Genomic DNA, 18034 nt, shown 5'->3' on the forward strand with positions numbered 1-18034 from the left:
AAAACTATGTTTCCCATAATACCTTTTGGAAAAAGTCAACAGAGGAACAGTAAATCATTGTCCAATTCGCTATCTCGTATCCCTTGGTAGTCCCTCGTCGATTTTGCTACCTCCTCTTTCTTCCTGCAACTGAAATTGAGTAATAGCCACTTCATTCTTGTTTGAACCCGTCAGATCCTGAAAAGAATTAAACACGTGCACATGAATGTCCATCCCTCCAACGTCATGACAGTTTACAGTAAAACCACATGGTTTAATCACAGCAGGCATTAATTGGATATCAATGAGATATAATCAATAAATCACAACCGTACCACCCTCACGAAGACTGTCTCATACCAGGGATGGTGTTATTATCTACATCAACAGGTTGCGGGGGGGCAGTTAATCCTCACCCCTGTCTCCTTAATAGAATTGAAACTTTCCTTTACGTTAGATAGGAAACTTTTCATTTTGTGTCTGGACCGGAGGCAAGGATTATGCTAGTTTAAAGCTTCTCCCCAACCAGTGTTGCAATGTTATGGACTTGTTCAAAGTAAAACCTCTTAAAGGAAAACCAGTCTGTTGCATTGAGGATATCCTCCAGGCTGGCCTCAAGCGAAAACGCCTTTGAAGCCTTGGCCCCTTGAACAGAGTGGGCCCCAAAAGTCTTAGTGTCAATGAATGCTTAGTGCATAGCAATGGTAGCGGAAGAGACTGCGACCCCAGATCGGAGTTACCAGCACCAGGTCCCCCCTCTGTCCTCCCCACCTGTGCTGAGAGGTGCATTATCACAAATGGGGGGGAAAAGCATACCCCCTGCTCTGGCTGCCAGTCCTGGAGGAAAGTACCTGTGGCAGTCACCCAGGCATCCGGTCGCTTACTGAAGTATCTGGGAAGGTTGTGGTCCGGGCAGGATGCAAAGAGATCCACCGAAACTATGCTCCATTTGGACTGAAGAACTTGGAAGACCGTTTGATGCAGCATCTCCTTCAGGTGTTGAGAATGCAAATCGGAAATTTGTTTGGACCTCCCTGAGGTACACCTGACACATGACTTGCCTCCTGGCAATTGTGTTATCAGGGCGGTGTAGGGAGGAGCATAAATGTCTCTAAGTTCATGTTTACAAACTATCACTTCTAATAGATGTCACTCAATGCAAGGATACAGTCTAATTTACTAAAGTGAAACGCTCCTCCATCTTGCAGAAGTAAACGTTTTTCGAATTTTGAGTCTCTGGCATATTTTTACATGCCATTTGCTGCACACTGATTAACTTGCCACCTAAGTGAATGGCTGCACCCCTGCTAAAATTGTTTTCACCAAACCAGACCCCGGCTCAGCTGGCCTCGGCTCTCCCACCACCAGTCACAGCTTACAGCAGAGGGGGTCTATGTCAGCGACAGGGTCTTCCGTTCAGGGGTCAGATTGGATTTTCAGATGTGCGTCTGCATTGGTTTCGTTTTTGATTGCTGTTAGTTTACCTACCTGGTAGATTAAGGTTTCTTACGTTAAATCTCTGATGCCTGCACTTAAGCATAATATAACTCGTGACCACAATACCTTAAACACATACAGGGTACAACGTGTGTATTCCCTTCTTTGTTGGTCCTAATTCGGAATCGCACACGCTCACAAAATATTTTGAACGTAAAACAGGTTTAAATTTAATGGATGTGTACCCTGAAACTTATCATCAATACAGCCTCAGCTAATGTGTGGTCACGTGTTATGCAGAGGAAGGACCTAGATTTTTTAGGGACGGCTGAAGGTCACAAAAGCTGTGGCCACCATACAGGGCTAGTAAGGAGTGCTTGCTCCATGGATCGATTAATAAGAACAACACTCGGTCACGTGAAAGGAAGCCCAGGGCGACCACAACTCACATCATAACCAGGATACCAGATGCAAAGAACAAGAGAGGAGACTGGCTCGGGGGTCATCAATTCTACTTATCGATTTATCAAAAATGGGATCTAAAGCTTTGTGCACAGAAAATGTAAGATTTTATTGAAAATAAGAATGCGGGAGTTTTGCCCACGTCCCTACCCTAATCTCTCACGGGGTGCCTTATAGTGCATTTCTCCCAGGATGGCCATACTGCTCAACGGGTTACCTGTTTCCCTTTCCCTGTGCAGTGTTCCGTCTGTAGCCCCGTCAGGCCTTCACTGTCACCCTCTTCCTTTCCTGCAGGCCCCTAGCTCACACCGGTGCAACAGTTCTGGCCCTTTTCTTCATTTCGGGTTGTTTCCTATGTCTTTTCACATCACGTGCCAGCTCGCTGGAGCCCGTTTCACGCCACACTTCGCTAAATTAAAGAGGCTGGAGGACTTGTGCTACTGCCTTTTGTTAAATGACACCGGGGTATGTCATAATGGGATAGCACGTGACATCACAGAATCTCATAATGTTCTCCCTGTTTATTGCCAATGAGGGCTCTAAGAGAAAAGGCAACTGGGCAACACAACCTGGTGCACTACCTTAAAAGCCACCAGTCTTTTATACACAAAAAGAAAAAGCGAAAACACCAACTCAACCTTTCTGTGTCTCCGTGTTTTTAATAATTAAAAAAAAGAGCACGGCGGCAAAGCTATTTATCTACTAAATCATTATGGTATCTGAGACAGCCAATCAGATCCTGGCTGCGCCATCCTTTTTGTTGGGCACTACACCTATCAAGTGGTACCCATTAGTGAGTACCACCATTTCCTTATGAAACAGCACATCATTTCTTAGTTGTTTTCATTCAGAGTTAATTTATATCCACATAACGTGAGTCCCACTCATTTTTCTACTAAGTTTAGAAACAAAATATATTTTTCAAAGGAACCATTAGAGCAGTGTCCCAATATTACTCTCCTCTATGTTATCGGTCTTACGGAGTCTGCAACACCAGGGCCAGTATTTAGATATCTGATCAATTCCACATTTTTATATTAACATCTAATCAATAAATCCAATTTTAGAGCTCTAGTGAGATAGAATATATGTTTAGGAATCACCATTTCCCCACATTATACAGAGCCCCATTGGGTCATCGCTCTATAAAATATGGTACCAGTCAAACGTCCAATAATATAGAAACTGAAATGAAATGTCAAAGACTGCCTAAAATTCATCTCTCCATCGCCACTTTAAACAGGTGATTCTCAGCATCTTGACCTACACTATATTTCAGGGTACACTAGCTTATTATCTCCTGGGATCCAATGTACCTAAGAAAGACATGCCACAAAGGATCCGATGCCAGACGTGTGCAGAAATATATTTGTAACGAATGGTGCGCACGCGTGCCACAGCTAGCGATCTGTTTTCAATTATCGCGCCCGTATCTGGGCACGATAATTGAAAACAGATGTGGCCACTGCGGGTAACCTCAAAGCAATAGGCCGTGGGCGGAGCAAAGGCGGGACACGCACCCGCCTTTGCCCAATTGCGTGCTGTCTTTCTTAGAAAGACTCACGCAAAGCCAGATAGCCTGGGAGAAAAACATTTAGAAAGCTCACCACACGCACGCACGAGCGTGTGGTGAGCTTTCTAAAGCCCATTACTAAAAGACGAGCAAGCAGCGCATGCGCTCTGCTCTAGGCTTGACCTAAAAAGGAGGTGGCAACTTCGACAAGGGACTATCAAGTGATCCCGGATTGCTGATTAGACAATGATTCGTTTTTTGTTGGTTTACTTTTTCCTAAAGTCTTATGGAAAATGAAGTCTTTATTGTGTTTTCTTGGCTGCTATTGTAATAAAGTGAAGACAGTCCAGCATAATCCTCGCCTCCGGTCTTGACATAGAATGATGAGTGAAATATTGGTCACAAATGAGTAGAAGATAGTGTCCAGAGTATACGGGAAAGAGCTAGCTGTACCCAAAGGGCAGTTGGGGGATGGATCTAAGGTTGACTTTAATGGGGTGATGATTTTCTAGAGAGGTGCACTGGAGGTAGGTGTTGGAGCTAGGATATTAGTTGGGAAGAGTACCCAAACATTACCTAGTGTTGGCTTGTTTATATATTTCATTTTTGTTTGTGCAGCTGGCAATCATTTGCTTGAAATTGTAGATTCACAGAGTAATGTTTTGTGTTAGAGATTTATTGCTTTGATATTTGTGATGATGCCACACAGCTTACTTAACCAGTAAAAAACATAAATTCAGGCTTTTTAAATGTCTAAATTCCAATGGTCAGGCTTCGACATCTCATGGACCCTTCTCACCTCTTTCACACCTCAGGACAACGAACGCTGGGAGACCAATCGAATGTTGACCAGTGGGGTTGTCCACCGCTTGGAGGTGGATGAGGACTTTGAAGAAGATAACACAGCCAAAGTTCACCTACTGGTACATAACCTTGTTCCTCCGTTCTTGGATGGACGCATTGTTTTCACTAAGCAGGTAAGGCAAAATATGACCTGGATCTATGTCGGAGTTTTATTTCTCTATCACCGCAAGGAGATCATTAGCTATCCTCATCAATGAATTATTATTTTTCTATTGAATCTACCCATACAAAATCCAGTCTATATAATTGGTCATAACAATTGAACACATAAAAATACACAGTGTACTGTAAAAATTGTTGCAGCACCCAAGATCTCCACTTTGGAGAACATAAACGGAATTAATTGATCCCAGAGTACAACCTGAACACTGTGTGATGCAGAAGACAACGTAAACGGCGCAAAAACATCTGCATTGAAACAAGCGCAAGTCTTTTGATAATTTGCTTTAGGAGGGAGGGTGGCAAGGAAAACGTGCTGTTTAATTTCTAGCTCACTTGTAGTTTCCCTGGACAGACAAATCCAGAGATTTTAACTTGCCCCTTCCGAAAACTGCTCAGCGTGAAAGGTGCTTACCTAAAGGAATGACCAATGTCGACATGGACATCCACAGCCAATCACCACTTTGCCCTGAGGGCTCTGACTCCAGGAATTATTTCTCCTTGGAATGGTGGAAAAAAACCACAGAACACAGGATATAATCTCAGAGAGGTAATCACACAAACCTACAGAAGATTGAGCTCTTGAGGCTTGACCAGAAAAGGAGCCTTGGCACCAGGAGAAGGAACAGCTTATAAAGGAGGACAATACTCCTTTAGTGAAACAACCCTGAAAAGTGAATAGATTTCAAGATACAAGAATGCTACACAAGGGCATTTATGTTTGTCAACCTGGAAAATAATTGAAGGGCACCAACACATTTTGGTTTCAAAATGAGGCAAGGACTAGTACATTGACATTGAAATAGATCTAGGAGCGGGCCACAATTTGGAATTGGAAACCAAAACAAAAACATGCACCCAAGGCTAAAGCTTACCCACTGAGAAATATTGACCCAGACACTGGCCCTATAGTGGGAATATCGCCACAGAAAGTTCCTGGTGTCACAAACACCTATAACCGGTGCAGAAGGCTTTTAAGAGCATTCTCAACCGCAACCAGCAGACAAATAAGACACAGACTCCAGTAGCTCCTCCCTCATATTGGGACACACCTTCAGGCTTTGAGTGGGAAAGGTATCTAGAAGGTATAAAACAGGATGCACGTGCAGTAGACAAGAAAAACATTCTAATCTCAAATCGTATAGTTGATACTCCTGTGCCTCTTACTTTGTCTGATCACTTTCTGATTTTGTTGTTGGTCCTCTTTAAACGGAGCCTCAGCAGGAGAGCACCTACTCTAAAGCTTCATAAGCATTGTATATAGTCATGGAGTGTCACCTTCTAGAGTCCCTGACCCCCGTTAAACCTCTGTTTCAGGGAACAGTGGAAGATGTGAGTGCTACCAGTGAATGGCTTACTAACGCCATTGATCAAATTGCATCTTAAAAATACAGCCTTTCTAAAAGAGTTGAACCAACAGCCCCGTGGTTTTCAGCCGAGCTCAGAAAGAAGAGCCATTGTAAAATATTAGAGAGAAGAGGACGGATACACAGTACAGGCTGGAACAAAATATACATGGAGTTATTTAAAAAAGTTCCATTTATCAATCCGGAGGGCCCAGATTGAATTTCTCTCAACAAGGATTGCCTCGGTGCTTAATGCACCTACTGCATGTCAGCTAATATTTTCTCAGGATCTTTGGACACCATGTTTCATACTATCCTGTTAGAACAGTGAGAGAGCTTGGGATCCAGGGCCTTGCACTATGTCAGTTGCAGTCTTTTCTATCTGATAGAACCAAGGCTGTCAATTTACCACATTTTGCCGCCGCTCCCAATTTTTTGAGACGTGGTGTCCCTTAGGGCTCTGCTTTGTTTAACATCTATATGGCTCCCCTTGCTAAGATCGTTGAGTCAGAGGGTTTGTCTTAAAGTTGTTTCCTAAACTGGGGATACCCAGTTGATGCTTTCCTTTCGGCAAACTAGTGAGTATCCCTCTGCCTGATGAGGAAAAGTGCGGTGATGTTGATGCTTCATGATTAGACATCACTTCAGTGAGAAGTGGGGAAAAAGGAAAAATAATCCTCTTTTATATACAAACCTCACTCACTGTAGTAGTGGCTCGCTTCGTCATCGGGCTCATCGTGACTCTTAAAGGCCAGGGTGTACAAAAAGATCTCCCTAACCTTTCGATGGGTAGGTCTTCCGACCTTCCACAACTTAGTCTAAAGATTCTTGCCTTTAAACAGTGTAATGGGGAAATTGTGGAACCTTTTAATTGATGCCTCACTGATATTTCAAACTGGATGAAAGACTGGATAAGACTAAATTTAGACAAATCTGATGTTTTGTTCTTTGGGGCAAAGGCCTGTCTTTGGTCGCAAAGCTAGTGGCCTCCAGAACTAGGCATCCCCCACATTCTGACTCCCACAACCAGAAATCTGGGGTTTAAATTTGACAGAGACCTTTCTTTTCTGCCCCAAATTGCCACATTCACCTCGACTTGTTCCTCTGCTAACGAAAGACAACTTTACCCACATTGTCTCTGATCACTAGACTCCCATTGAGGTAAGACTGAGGTTGTATCCACACAAATATCAAATAATAGTTAATAGAACAAATTGATATTATCCACAATAGAGTGGAAAATGTATCTGTCAACAAAATACAAATCAAATATTTACCATCTTCTTTTGCTCATGGAGTAACTGGCAGCCCTACTAAAAAAGCTGCAGTGAAAGAAGTTCAGTCTGCAGGGAGAGGGCAAGGATTATACTATGTATGTTTCCTCATCCCCAAAACAAGTGCAACGTGACAAATTCTGGACTCATACCCATTGAACTGTTATGTAAAGAGAATCCACTTCATGATGACTTCCCTGCATGTAGTGAGCCTGTAGTTACAAAGAGGGAGTTAAAAGGTCACACTATGTCAAGGGTGTCCATTTCCACATCCCCATACGTCCAGTTCACCAAAAATACCACTTTGTTTTGGCAGGCTAAAAATAGTAGATTGACGTCAAGTAAATACAGAGCATTTTTGCCAAATGTCTGCTGGTGGTGGCAGCTGCAGTTCATCTATGTTGTCACGCAATACAAGTTTACTCATACCTAGATGATTGACTGATCATTTGAAGGATCAACAACTGTGTTGCAACAGAGCTCTCCAAATCATTTCCCTCCTTCAAAAATTAGGCTTCGCACTCAATGCAAAAAATCACATTTAGAACACCCTACAAATTCAAACTTTTTGGGGGTGTCAGAGAGCCAACCTCTAAAATCGCTGCACTGTGGTGAGGCTCTAGTGGTAGAAAAGGCTAATCCGACATTGATTGTGTGATGGACAGATTGTATTCAGATGTAAATCAGTGATGTAATGTGTACTTGTTAACTGTTTTTTCTTTTTTGGAAAACAATAAATCAATTCAGACTTTTCTATGAACAACTCTGAATAGTGTGGTCACAAAACTATTTCCAATGCCACAGAGGATGATGGCGGTAGAAAGACATCTCCTCCTTTACCAGGCTCCGTATCCTCCGATAATGAGTAAGGTGATTAAACTGTTAAGGTTGATTGCCTTACGCATAGCATTGATACCAAATTATCGCTTCGAGATGCAGCGATCACAGGAACGAATAGCACTTCACTGGCCACAGACATCAAGGGCATTGGAGGGTCTAGAGTTACTAGGGGCCAATGTATGGGACAAAACACAGTACTTGAATTCAACAGTCTCAGGTCTTCAAGTGACCTTCAATATGGATGCCTTCCAATCAGTGTGGGAGTGCATGCACCCGGTTCAACTCTCCAAGGAAGATGGGTGTCCAATGAGAAACAAAAACAATATTGGTTAAAGCTTCGAGCTGTCCAATTGGTTTTGTAGACATTTGAAAACCTCTTTTACAACGAGGTTTTTCTAATTCGCAATGACAAGATGGCAAACATTTATTACATTTAAAAGCAGGTGAGTACACACTAGCTCCAACTGTCAATAGTGGCACAATGTATTTAGCCAGGGTCCACAAGTTGCCACAATCACTTACTGGTGTAACATCTGCCAAATGTAGATAATGACTTAGTATGCCTCCTAATCAGAAACATCGGGAGTAACATATAGAAATTCAACACCAGTTGTATCTCTGTTTGCACCCTACATAAACAAGAAGTGCTAAAGCTGTGCCTCTGGGTTTCAACACCAACAGGCACTAGCTGATGCTTTGTGGATACATTAGTTAGGGGTCTTTGTATACATTTTTCTCACACTCCCTCTGATCCCTTATGTAGTCCATAAGATAAGACAGGTGTACAGGACAATAATTTTCAGTGCACCCACATGGGCCTACCAGCCGTGATATACAGCCCTGTTAGAAATGTCAGTAAATGCACTCTAGAAACTACAGCTAACAAGGGATCTGTTGTGAAAGCAGCAGGGGCAACTATTAATTCACACTCGTGCCCCAAATCACAAGATCTAGTTACTTTGCACCTGAGGATTTAGAGTTTGATTATCTTTAGTTCCCAGAGGAATGTATGGCAGTTTTTAAGTAAACTAAATGCCCTAGTAAAAGAGTAGGCTAGGCAGCCAACAGATAGACCACATCCCAGTGTCAGTAGAAGGTCGGATTAATTTCCTGATACACCTCAACAATTCTGTTCCAGTTTACACATATATGAGTTACTTTGACTGCTGTAGCTGCATATTTGTAAAAGAGGGAATTCAATCCATTTTCAAAATCCCTGAAGTAAGATCTATCAATGAAATCCCACCTAGAGTAGCCACAGCACCAATATGGGCGATGCATGTTGTACTAGCTCACCTTAGAGGACCACCATTTAGCTAGGGTACTCTATCTGACTAGGCTTCTTCCATGAAAAGTGGTCTCTTCATTGCAATTTCAAGGTTTATCAGTGAAATAAGTATGTGTTCGAGGCATGTGGGCTGCTGAATTCATATCTGTGCATAGATCGCCGCCTAGTGTTGGGTCCGGATGTTTGCACGTTGTTGTCCTGGAAGAGTCTTCGAAGTATCCTGAGATAGGTGACTCCTCCCCTGGACCACAGTGCGCATGGGCATCCTCTCCATCCTCAGATTGTTTTTTTCCGCCATTGGGTTCGGATGTGCTTATCTTGACTCAAGTTAGGAAAAACTTTTTTCAGGCCAAAAGGCCTGTAGTTCGCGTCGGTACTGTTCCCGATCGGTATCGACAGTTACTTGTTAGTTTACTAACTTCAAAACCAACTTTTTCGCATCGACATCATCGACGATGGAATCGAGGACACCATTCAAGCGGTGTCCTGTTTGCAATGCAAAATATCCCCATGTCGACGTCCACCCGGTGTGCAACAAATGCCTTTCACCGGATCACGACGAATCCACATGTATGGCCTGTGCCCGATTTGATCCAAGAAGACTCTCCGGAATCGACGAGCAGCAAGACTTGAAGCGCAGCAAGCGGCACCGGCCCCGACCAACATCTTCAGCGCCGAGGACGAAGATGTGGAAGGCGTGGAGAACCTACCCTCCAGCCCCGCTTCCGAACACAATTCCGGATCGGAAGACATCGAAGAGCAACTCTTTCACAGGGATGAAGACGACACCGAGGTAGGAGACTACGATGAGGCCTTAGGGGCCGAAGAAAGTAGCTCCGGTGACGAGCAAGGCCTACCCGTACAGACGGAGGATATTCCAGTGCGTCAATCTATGGCTCCGGTCGAGGGATCGCCTTCGGGCCTTACCCAAGACCTATCCCGCAGTTCTTCGGCCCCGCCCTCGGGCCCGGCCTCGGACATTCAGCGACAGCCATTAGTACCCAAAACGACTGGTTTCCCTTCATCGAAACCGAAACCAAAAGTCGTGTCGGTTCCACAGAAACCGAAACTGAAAGTGACACTGGTCGGATCGAAGCCCACTACACCTTCGACGACAGCAAAACCCGTCGGCGCCGACCGCACCAAACGGGACTTCGGTGCCGAACTCGCAGCAGCCGACGTCGGCGCCGACACACGGAAAAAGGCCATCGGTACCGCCAAACCGCCTCGGCACCCGGCACCGAAACAATCTGCTCCGGCCACAAAGGTCAAAATGGCCGCTGCGTCGCACACCACTTCGAAAGCAGCACCTAAGGCCCAATCATCGACGCCTACTACCTCTCCTCGACTGGATGACCCCGTGGCCCCGAAGAAGCCCACGCCTGCCTCTACAAAACCGCTCGGCGCCAAAGAACCGTCGGCGCTTCAGGTGCGACAAGTTGCAGCGTGCTTGCAACGCATCAAAGAAAAGGCAGCCCTCCAGGACACGTCGGGCCACGAGCCGAAAACCGCTCAAAAAGCTTCTCCAGCACCACCCCATATCACCTTTGGCCTGCCGCCATCCACGGCGCCCAAAATGTTTGAAATAAGAACACGTGTCACCCACACTAGGATCACACCTGCCGAACGCTCTCCTCCGGAGACGTCACCGTCCCACATCATCGATGCCGACACCGGCAGAATTATGCTCCACAAGCGGAGAATATCTTCCGAACACGCTTTGGACTCCTACCGGATCCCGCTAAAGAAAAAGCTGCCAGCGGATTCGGAACCTGTTCTTTACGAACGTCTCCATACCTCCTACCCAGATCCACAGTCCTTCTCTCCGACACACTCCGAAACCGACGTTTTGGAGGACTATATGGGTGACGACGTCCCCTACCCCAGAGAGATGGACCCTGAAGGCCAACAGGACCCTGACCAGGCTTGGGATGACCCTGTAGACACAGGTGCACCTATGGATACACAGGACACGCAGCTATATGGCGCAAAAACGTCTCCCACAGAGGACACTGCCGCATTCAACGCCCTAATTTAACGTGCTGCGGCAAATCATGGTGTGCAACTCCACTCTGACACAATCGAGGACGATTTTCTAATGGATACTTTCGCATCCTCAGAGAGAAATATCAAAACTCTACCCATGTTGAAGGGTGTCCTCAAACCAGCAAAGGACATTTTCAAAGAACCCACCAGGGCAAGAGTAATAAACCCCAGGATCGACAAGAAATATAGGTCGGCTCCTGGGGACCCTACGTACATTAGAGGCCAGTTGCCTCTGGATTCCATCGATGTCGCAAATGCTCGCAAACGGGCGCACTCGCAGACAACTGGGGATGCTCCTCCCCCGGACAAAGATTCCAAGGTGCTCGAGACCTCCGGCAAACGGGTTGCAGCCCAGGCAGCTAACATATGGCGTATTGCCAATACCCAGGCGCTCCTAGCTCGCTACGATCGCGCACACTATGACACATTAGAAACCCTACTCCAGCATCTCCCTGACCAATACAAAGAGGGAGCAAAGATCCTCATCAGGGAGGGACAACTCCTTACGAACGCATCCATTAAGTGTGCACTGGATGCCGCAGATACAGCTGCCAGAGCAATAAACACCAGCGTCATGCTACGACGACACGCCTGGTTACGAATCTCCGGATTCAAACCTGAGGTTCAAAATAACATCCTCAATCAGCCGGTCAACCCCGACTACTTTTTCGGGCCAGACGTTGACACCACCCTAGAAAAAATAAAAAAGGACACAGACACTGCAAAGTCCATGGGGGCTCTCCAAACGCAGACCTTTCGGAGTGGCTCCTTTCGTCGCCCCGGAAATAGAGGAGCAGGTAGAGGACAGGGGTCACAGCAAACCTACAACAAGGGCAACACACAAAGTACCTACGATAAAAACACCCGGGGTGGTTATCGTGGCTCCAGCACAAAGGGCAGAGGACGCAGATACGGCAATACCAGGTCCTCCCCCAAGATCAAACAGTGACGCCCTCTACCTTCCTCCCGACCACATAACACCTGTCGGGGGAAGGCTACAAAGGTTCCTGTCCACGTGGAACACCATCACCACGGACAGGTGGGTCAAAGATATTATCAAACACGGTTACTGCCTAGAATTAACCTCCACTCCACCCACATTACCACCAAAACACCGTCCTATGTCCTCAGAGCACTTAGCGCTCTTACAGCAGGAAGTGCTCAGTATGCTGGAAAAAGGCGCAATAGAGGTCGTACCCGTCCACGAGCACGGCACGGGGGTGTACTCCCTGTACTTCTTCATACCAAAAAAGGACGGGTCACTCAGACCTATACTAGACCTGAGACCCCTCAACCGCTACATTCTCTCAGAGCATTTCCACATGCTCACCCTACAACAAGTCCTCCCGCTGCTCAAACAGGGAGACTTCCTGGCCACGCTAGACCTCAAAGATGCGTATTTCCACATACCCATTCACCCCTCACACAAAAAATATCTCAGGTTCACTGTTCAAGGGCAGCACTACCAATTCAAGGTTCTTCCCTTCGGCGTGACAACAGCACCCAGAGTCTTCACAAAGTGCCTAGCTACTGTGGCTGCACATCTACGGAGGCAACACATTCATGTCTACCCTTACCTGGACGACTGGCTTGTTCAAGCAAAGTCAGCCCAGCAATGTGCCAGCCACATGTCCCGCACCATTCACCTTCTTCACAGTCTGGGGTTCTCACTAAATTACCCAAAATCACATCTCCAACCCGCACACGTACAACAGTACCTAGGTGCGACCATAGACACTCTGGCAGCCACAGCTCAGCCAAATTTAGTGAGGATCAACAGCATGCAAATGCTGATTTCCAAGTTCAAACCCCAACACTCCCTTCCTGCGCGAGTGTTCATGCAGTTGATAGGCATGATGGCCTCCTGCATCTTCATAGTCCCACACGCGAGACTACATATGCGCCCGCTTCAGGAGTGCTTAGCACGTCAATGGAATCAGGCTCACGGACAACTACAAGACCTAGTGTTGGTGAGCGGTCGGGCATACAACTCTCTGCATTGGTGGAATCCACAAAACCTTGCAAGGGCCGACCGTTCCAAGAGCCTGTTCCACAAATAATACTGACAGCGGACGCGTCTCTCCAGGGATGGGGAGCTCATGTACTCAATTACACAGTGCAGGGACTATGGACAACACAACAAAAGAAGATGCACATCAACCTTCTAGAACTGATGGCAATCTTCCTAGCAATGAAAGCATTCAAAGTACACTTGTGCAACAAAGTCGTGTTGATCCGGACGGACAACATGACCGCCATGTACTACATACAAAAGCAGGGAGGAACACACTCTCCACAGTTGTCTCATCTGGCTCAGAGCATGTGGAAGTGGGCCATTCAGAGGAACATGTTCCTCATGGCGGAACACCTCCCCGGCAAGGACAACCAGATGGCGGATCTGCTCAGCAGGCACAGCCACCAGATGCACGAGTGGGAGTTACACCCATCAGTACTCCAACCGTACTTCCAGCAGTGGGGTCATCCAGAGATAGACCTATTCGCCACAAGCGAAAACGCAAAATGCCAAAGCTTTGCCGCCAGGTTCCCACATCCGCAGTCGCAGGGCAATGCGATATGGATGAACTGGTCCGGCAGATTTGCGTACGCTTTTCCCCCAGCACCATTGATACCGCTGGTGGCACGCAAACTCAGACAACACTCACTAACACTCATCCTGGTTGCTCCAACATGGGCACGCCAACCATGGTACACCACCTTTCTCGAACTTTCCGTGGTGCCGCATCAAAGGCTGCGGATCAAACCCGCGCATTTGACGCAGAACCATGGCGAGATTCAGCACCCAGATCCGCAACAGCTGAACCTGGCAATCTGGCTCCTGAAGTCCTAGAGTTTGGCTACCTGAACCTGCCACCTGACTGTATGGACATCATTAAGGAGGCTAGAAGACCCACTACCAGAGCTTGCTATGCAGCCAAATGGAAAAGGTTCGTAATTTATTGCACTAACAATAACATTAACCCGCTAGACGCATCCATCCAAAACATAATTTACCTCTTACACCTATACCGATGCAATCTGGCATACACCTCAATACGTGTCCATTTGACCGCAATATCAGCCTATCTCCAGAACAGGCAGCACCTCTCTTTATTCAGAGTGCCTGCCATCAAAGCATTCTTGGAAGGACTCAAACGAGTAATTCCTCCAAGCCACCCACCAGCTCCAATGTGGAACCTCAACTTGGTCCTCACCAGACTGATGGGTCCACCCTTCGAACCTCTGCACTCATGCGAGATTCAATTCCTCACCTGGAAAGTAGCTTTCCTAGTAGCGATCACCTCTTTGAGGAGAGTTAGTGAACTCCAGGCACTAACCGTTCAAGAGCCATTCATACAGGTTCACGCCAACAGGGTCGTACTACGTACCAACCCCAAATTCATGCCCAAGGTGATATCGCAGTTCCACATGAATCAAACTATTGAACTGCCTGTTTTCTTTCAAAACCCACAAACTGTCGCAGAAAGAGCACTCCATACACTGGATGTAAAGAGAGCCCTCATGTACTGTATAGACAGGACTAAAGTCTTCAGGAAAACAAAACAACTTTTCGTTGCCTTTGCCCCACACCACAAAGGTAACGCCATCTCCAAAGCAGGTATAGCCAGATGGATCGTTAAATGTATTCAAATTTGCTATCAAAAAGCTAAACGCACATTAACGATTCCGCCACGAGCCCACTCAACACGTAAGTTAGGGGCCTCCATGGCTTTCCTGGGAAACATCCCCTTGCATGATATATGTAGAGCAGCCACCGTGTCCACTACACATACATTTACCAAACACTATTGTGTAGATGTGCAATCAAAACAGCAGGCAGCTGTAGGACAGGCTGTTCTCAAAACTCTTTTTCAGACCGCTGCAGCTGGCACTGGTGGCCGCCGCTAATAGAGGGTACTGCTATATATTCTATGCACAGATATGAATTCAGTAGCCCACATGCCTCGAACTGAATATGCTACTTACCAGTATGCATCTGTTCTTGGCATGTAGGGCTGCTGACATTCATATCGCCCACCCTCCTCCCCGGCGCATGTAGCAGCTGCAGCTCTCAGAATTACTGTAAGCATGGTCCTCACTTTCTGTATCTACTCCATCACTGCCACAATGGCGAAAAACAATCTGAGGATGGAGAGGATGCCCATGCGCACTGTGGTCCAGGGGAGGAGTCACCTATCTCAGGATACTTCGAAGACTCTTCCAGGACAACAACGTGCAAACATCCGGACCCAACACTAGGCGGCGATCTATGCACAGATATGAATGTCAGCAGCCCTACATGCCAAGAACAGATGCATACTGGTAAGTAGCATATTCATTACAGGTGCACAAAGCCAGAATAGTCTTGAACAGTCATCCACATTTCTTGCCAAAGGTTGTTTCATCTTTTCGTATTAACCAATCTATTGAACTGCTGTCTTTTTTTGTTTGTTGTTTTCCACACAATCCATAAACACTTGCTGAGGGACCTTTTCACCCACTAAAAGTTGTAAGGGCGCTTGTTTACTTTCTAAAGCATATATGTACAGTTAGAAATACTAACTAAATGTTTGTTGTATTTGCCTAGCAGCTGCATTTAGGAAGTGCTATTTTCAAGGCTGGGGCTGCTAGATAGTGTTACATTTTTTCATGATTTACAGGTTTCAGGTTTAAGCTAAACCCATACTGCCTTGTGTACTTTATGCACACTCAACTCATTTAAAGGGGGTTACAATGGTTATCTTTTGCACATCCCATTACCTAACTTTTGCCAAGCAGCCACATGGTCCTCGGTTTACACATTCACTGTGTTGCTGTACACGCTCAAAAGAAAGCAAAAGTTAGGCAAACATCTCCAAAGCACCCACTCGTACCAAATCACTTATCTGCAGGCCACAGGTTTAGAGGGGAAGTTCCACTACTTTACAGTCCACACACTGCATTTGATCTACAACAAAACATATTGTAAATGAAATGTATTACCTGTAACACTGAGTTTGAGCTGTGGATTGATGTGCTCCTTCCAACTGCCCTCAATGCAGGACCGATATCCACTAATTTAGTTGCACTACGCAGTCCAACATGGATGGTCATGTGGTACCAGTACCAGTGCTATGTTTCTTTTTGGAGATATTTATATAGTGCTGATCTAGCCACTAGAGTAACTGAGTGCTGTACATGAAACCAGGGATTATTGTACAACAGCCTGAGAAGGTAGATTACCTTCAACAGAGTAAAGAGTTAGCATTTTAGGCAGATCCTGAATTGGTGAGTGTTGAAGTCTTTCTGAAAGGTGAGCAAGGTGGTCTTGAGCAGGATGTTGTTGGCTAAGTGTTTCTACAGTCGTGGGGCTTGACAAGGAAATGCTTGGTTGAGTACTTTCATTTTGTTCACATTTGGGATTTTAGGTACTATGTATGACTTGTTTTTAATGTCTCCCACACCTCCCATGCAATTTATCTTTCCAGTAAGTGGAAAGGCCAAAGTGAAGGGCTATGGGTGATGCGTGCTATTTTAAAGCTGATTCTGCTTCCAGGATGAGGCAATATAGATCTCTAAGAATGGGTGTAATGGGTCAGGAATGTCCCCTTCATATGTGCAGACAAGTTCTCCTGCCCTGAGTTCCCTGAATATATGTATCCAGTATCCTGTTTTTTTTTTTTTTGCACTAGCCTCACACACATCTTGTGTGCAAGCAGAAGTTTGGGCCAGTCTCTTGACATGAGAGGCGTTGTGAGCCTTCCTGTGACCTTGAAAGGCACACTAAGCGTTCCCTCATAGTATTGGCAGTGGATTATGTCCTTGTCATGGATTTAGTAAATATAGCAGAAGTGGCTGCATTCCATGTCTTGTTAGTCCATAATTGTGGCCAGACTTCATAATCTCTGTCACTAGAGTGGAGGTCTGCTGGCCCACTCATGTAAAGATCAGCCTGTGTGCACCTACCAGGATCCTAGCGCTGCTATCCTAAATGATTGCTGTACATGTTTGTGTGGGTAGCCTGAGAGGTACATGCATGGGGTATATTGGGGAACCAGAGTAATAAAGTGCTGTGAGATCCATTTTGGTTACCCTCTGCCTGACCTTCTGCCCAAGTTGGTGGTGAAGTTGTTTTCCCAGACAGTGGAAATGTATTGCTGACAGTCCTGACGTTGGAGGGAGGAAACCTGGACAATTAAGTGGGAAAAAAAGAGATGAGACTGTTTTGGAAATTCTGTTACCCTTTTGCTCATTAGGATGTTGCTGATTCATCTTCTTGTAATACTGTCATTTGGTATATGGTGGGGGGTGAAGGGTGGGGCTGCAGTTGCTGTTGTTCAAGGTGAAAGGAACTCCTTAGGTGAAGCCAGCCTGTTTTTCTCCTGATCACTCTTGATTGTGGCTGATGACAGCCAGGCGCAGAATGCGAACACCTCTTTGTGCCTCTTTAATGGGTAATTCAGGCGAGAGACTACCTTCTTCACAAAAGATGTATCTGATAGAGATTACTAGCCTCAGATTCCTTAACATAGAATTATCCCTAGGCGTGAGACTGGACCCGGAAAACTTTCTTGCCCAGCATCTCTGCGTGCCCCGACGTCTTCCGCGGGCGTGACGTCAGCGAGGTCACATAAGCCTTACCCCGGCGCGTTGACGTCAGTTTTCTTCTTTTCCGCGTGCAACGCGAATCCGGATCGTGTTCCTGGCCTTCTTTTTCCACTTTAAGCGTTTTTGTTAAGAACAGGGTGCGAATGCCTTCGGGCTTCAAGATGTGCTCGTCTTGCGCGCACCAGATATCGGCGACGGATCCTCACCTCATCTGCATGTGGTGTTTGGGGGAGCAATGAAA

General features: G+C 46.0%; 1 protein-coding gene across 7 annotated transcripts in view; it reads left to right on the plus strand.

Annotated features, from left to right (window-relative positions):
• Positions 1–18034, plus strand: part of DHX38 (DEAH-box helicase 38) — a 1013803-nt gene that overhangs the window by 358446 nt on the left and 637323 nt on the right. For all 7 annotated transcript variants that reach the window (XR_014972206.1, XM_085638518.1, XM_085638522.1 and 4 more), the window contains exon 9: positions 4207–4368. Coding sequence is in view for 6 of the 7 variants with exons in the window: in XM_085638518.1 (XP_085494644.1) it covers positions 4207–4368 (162 nt within the window). In the remaining variant the exon portion in view is untranslated. The remainder of the gene's footprint in view (positions 1–4206; positions 4369–18034) is intronic.

The sequence above is a fragment of the Triturus cristatus genome, chromosome 12 (genome assembly GCF_964204655.1).
Source record: "Triturus cristatus chromosome 12, aTriCri1.1, whole genome shotgun sequence".
Taxonomy (NCBI): Eukaryota; Metazoa; Chordata; class Amphibia; order Caudata; family Salamandridae; genus Triturus; species Triturus cristatus.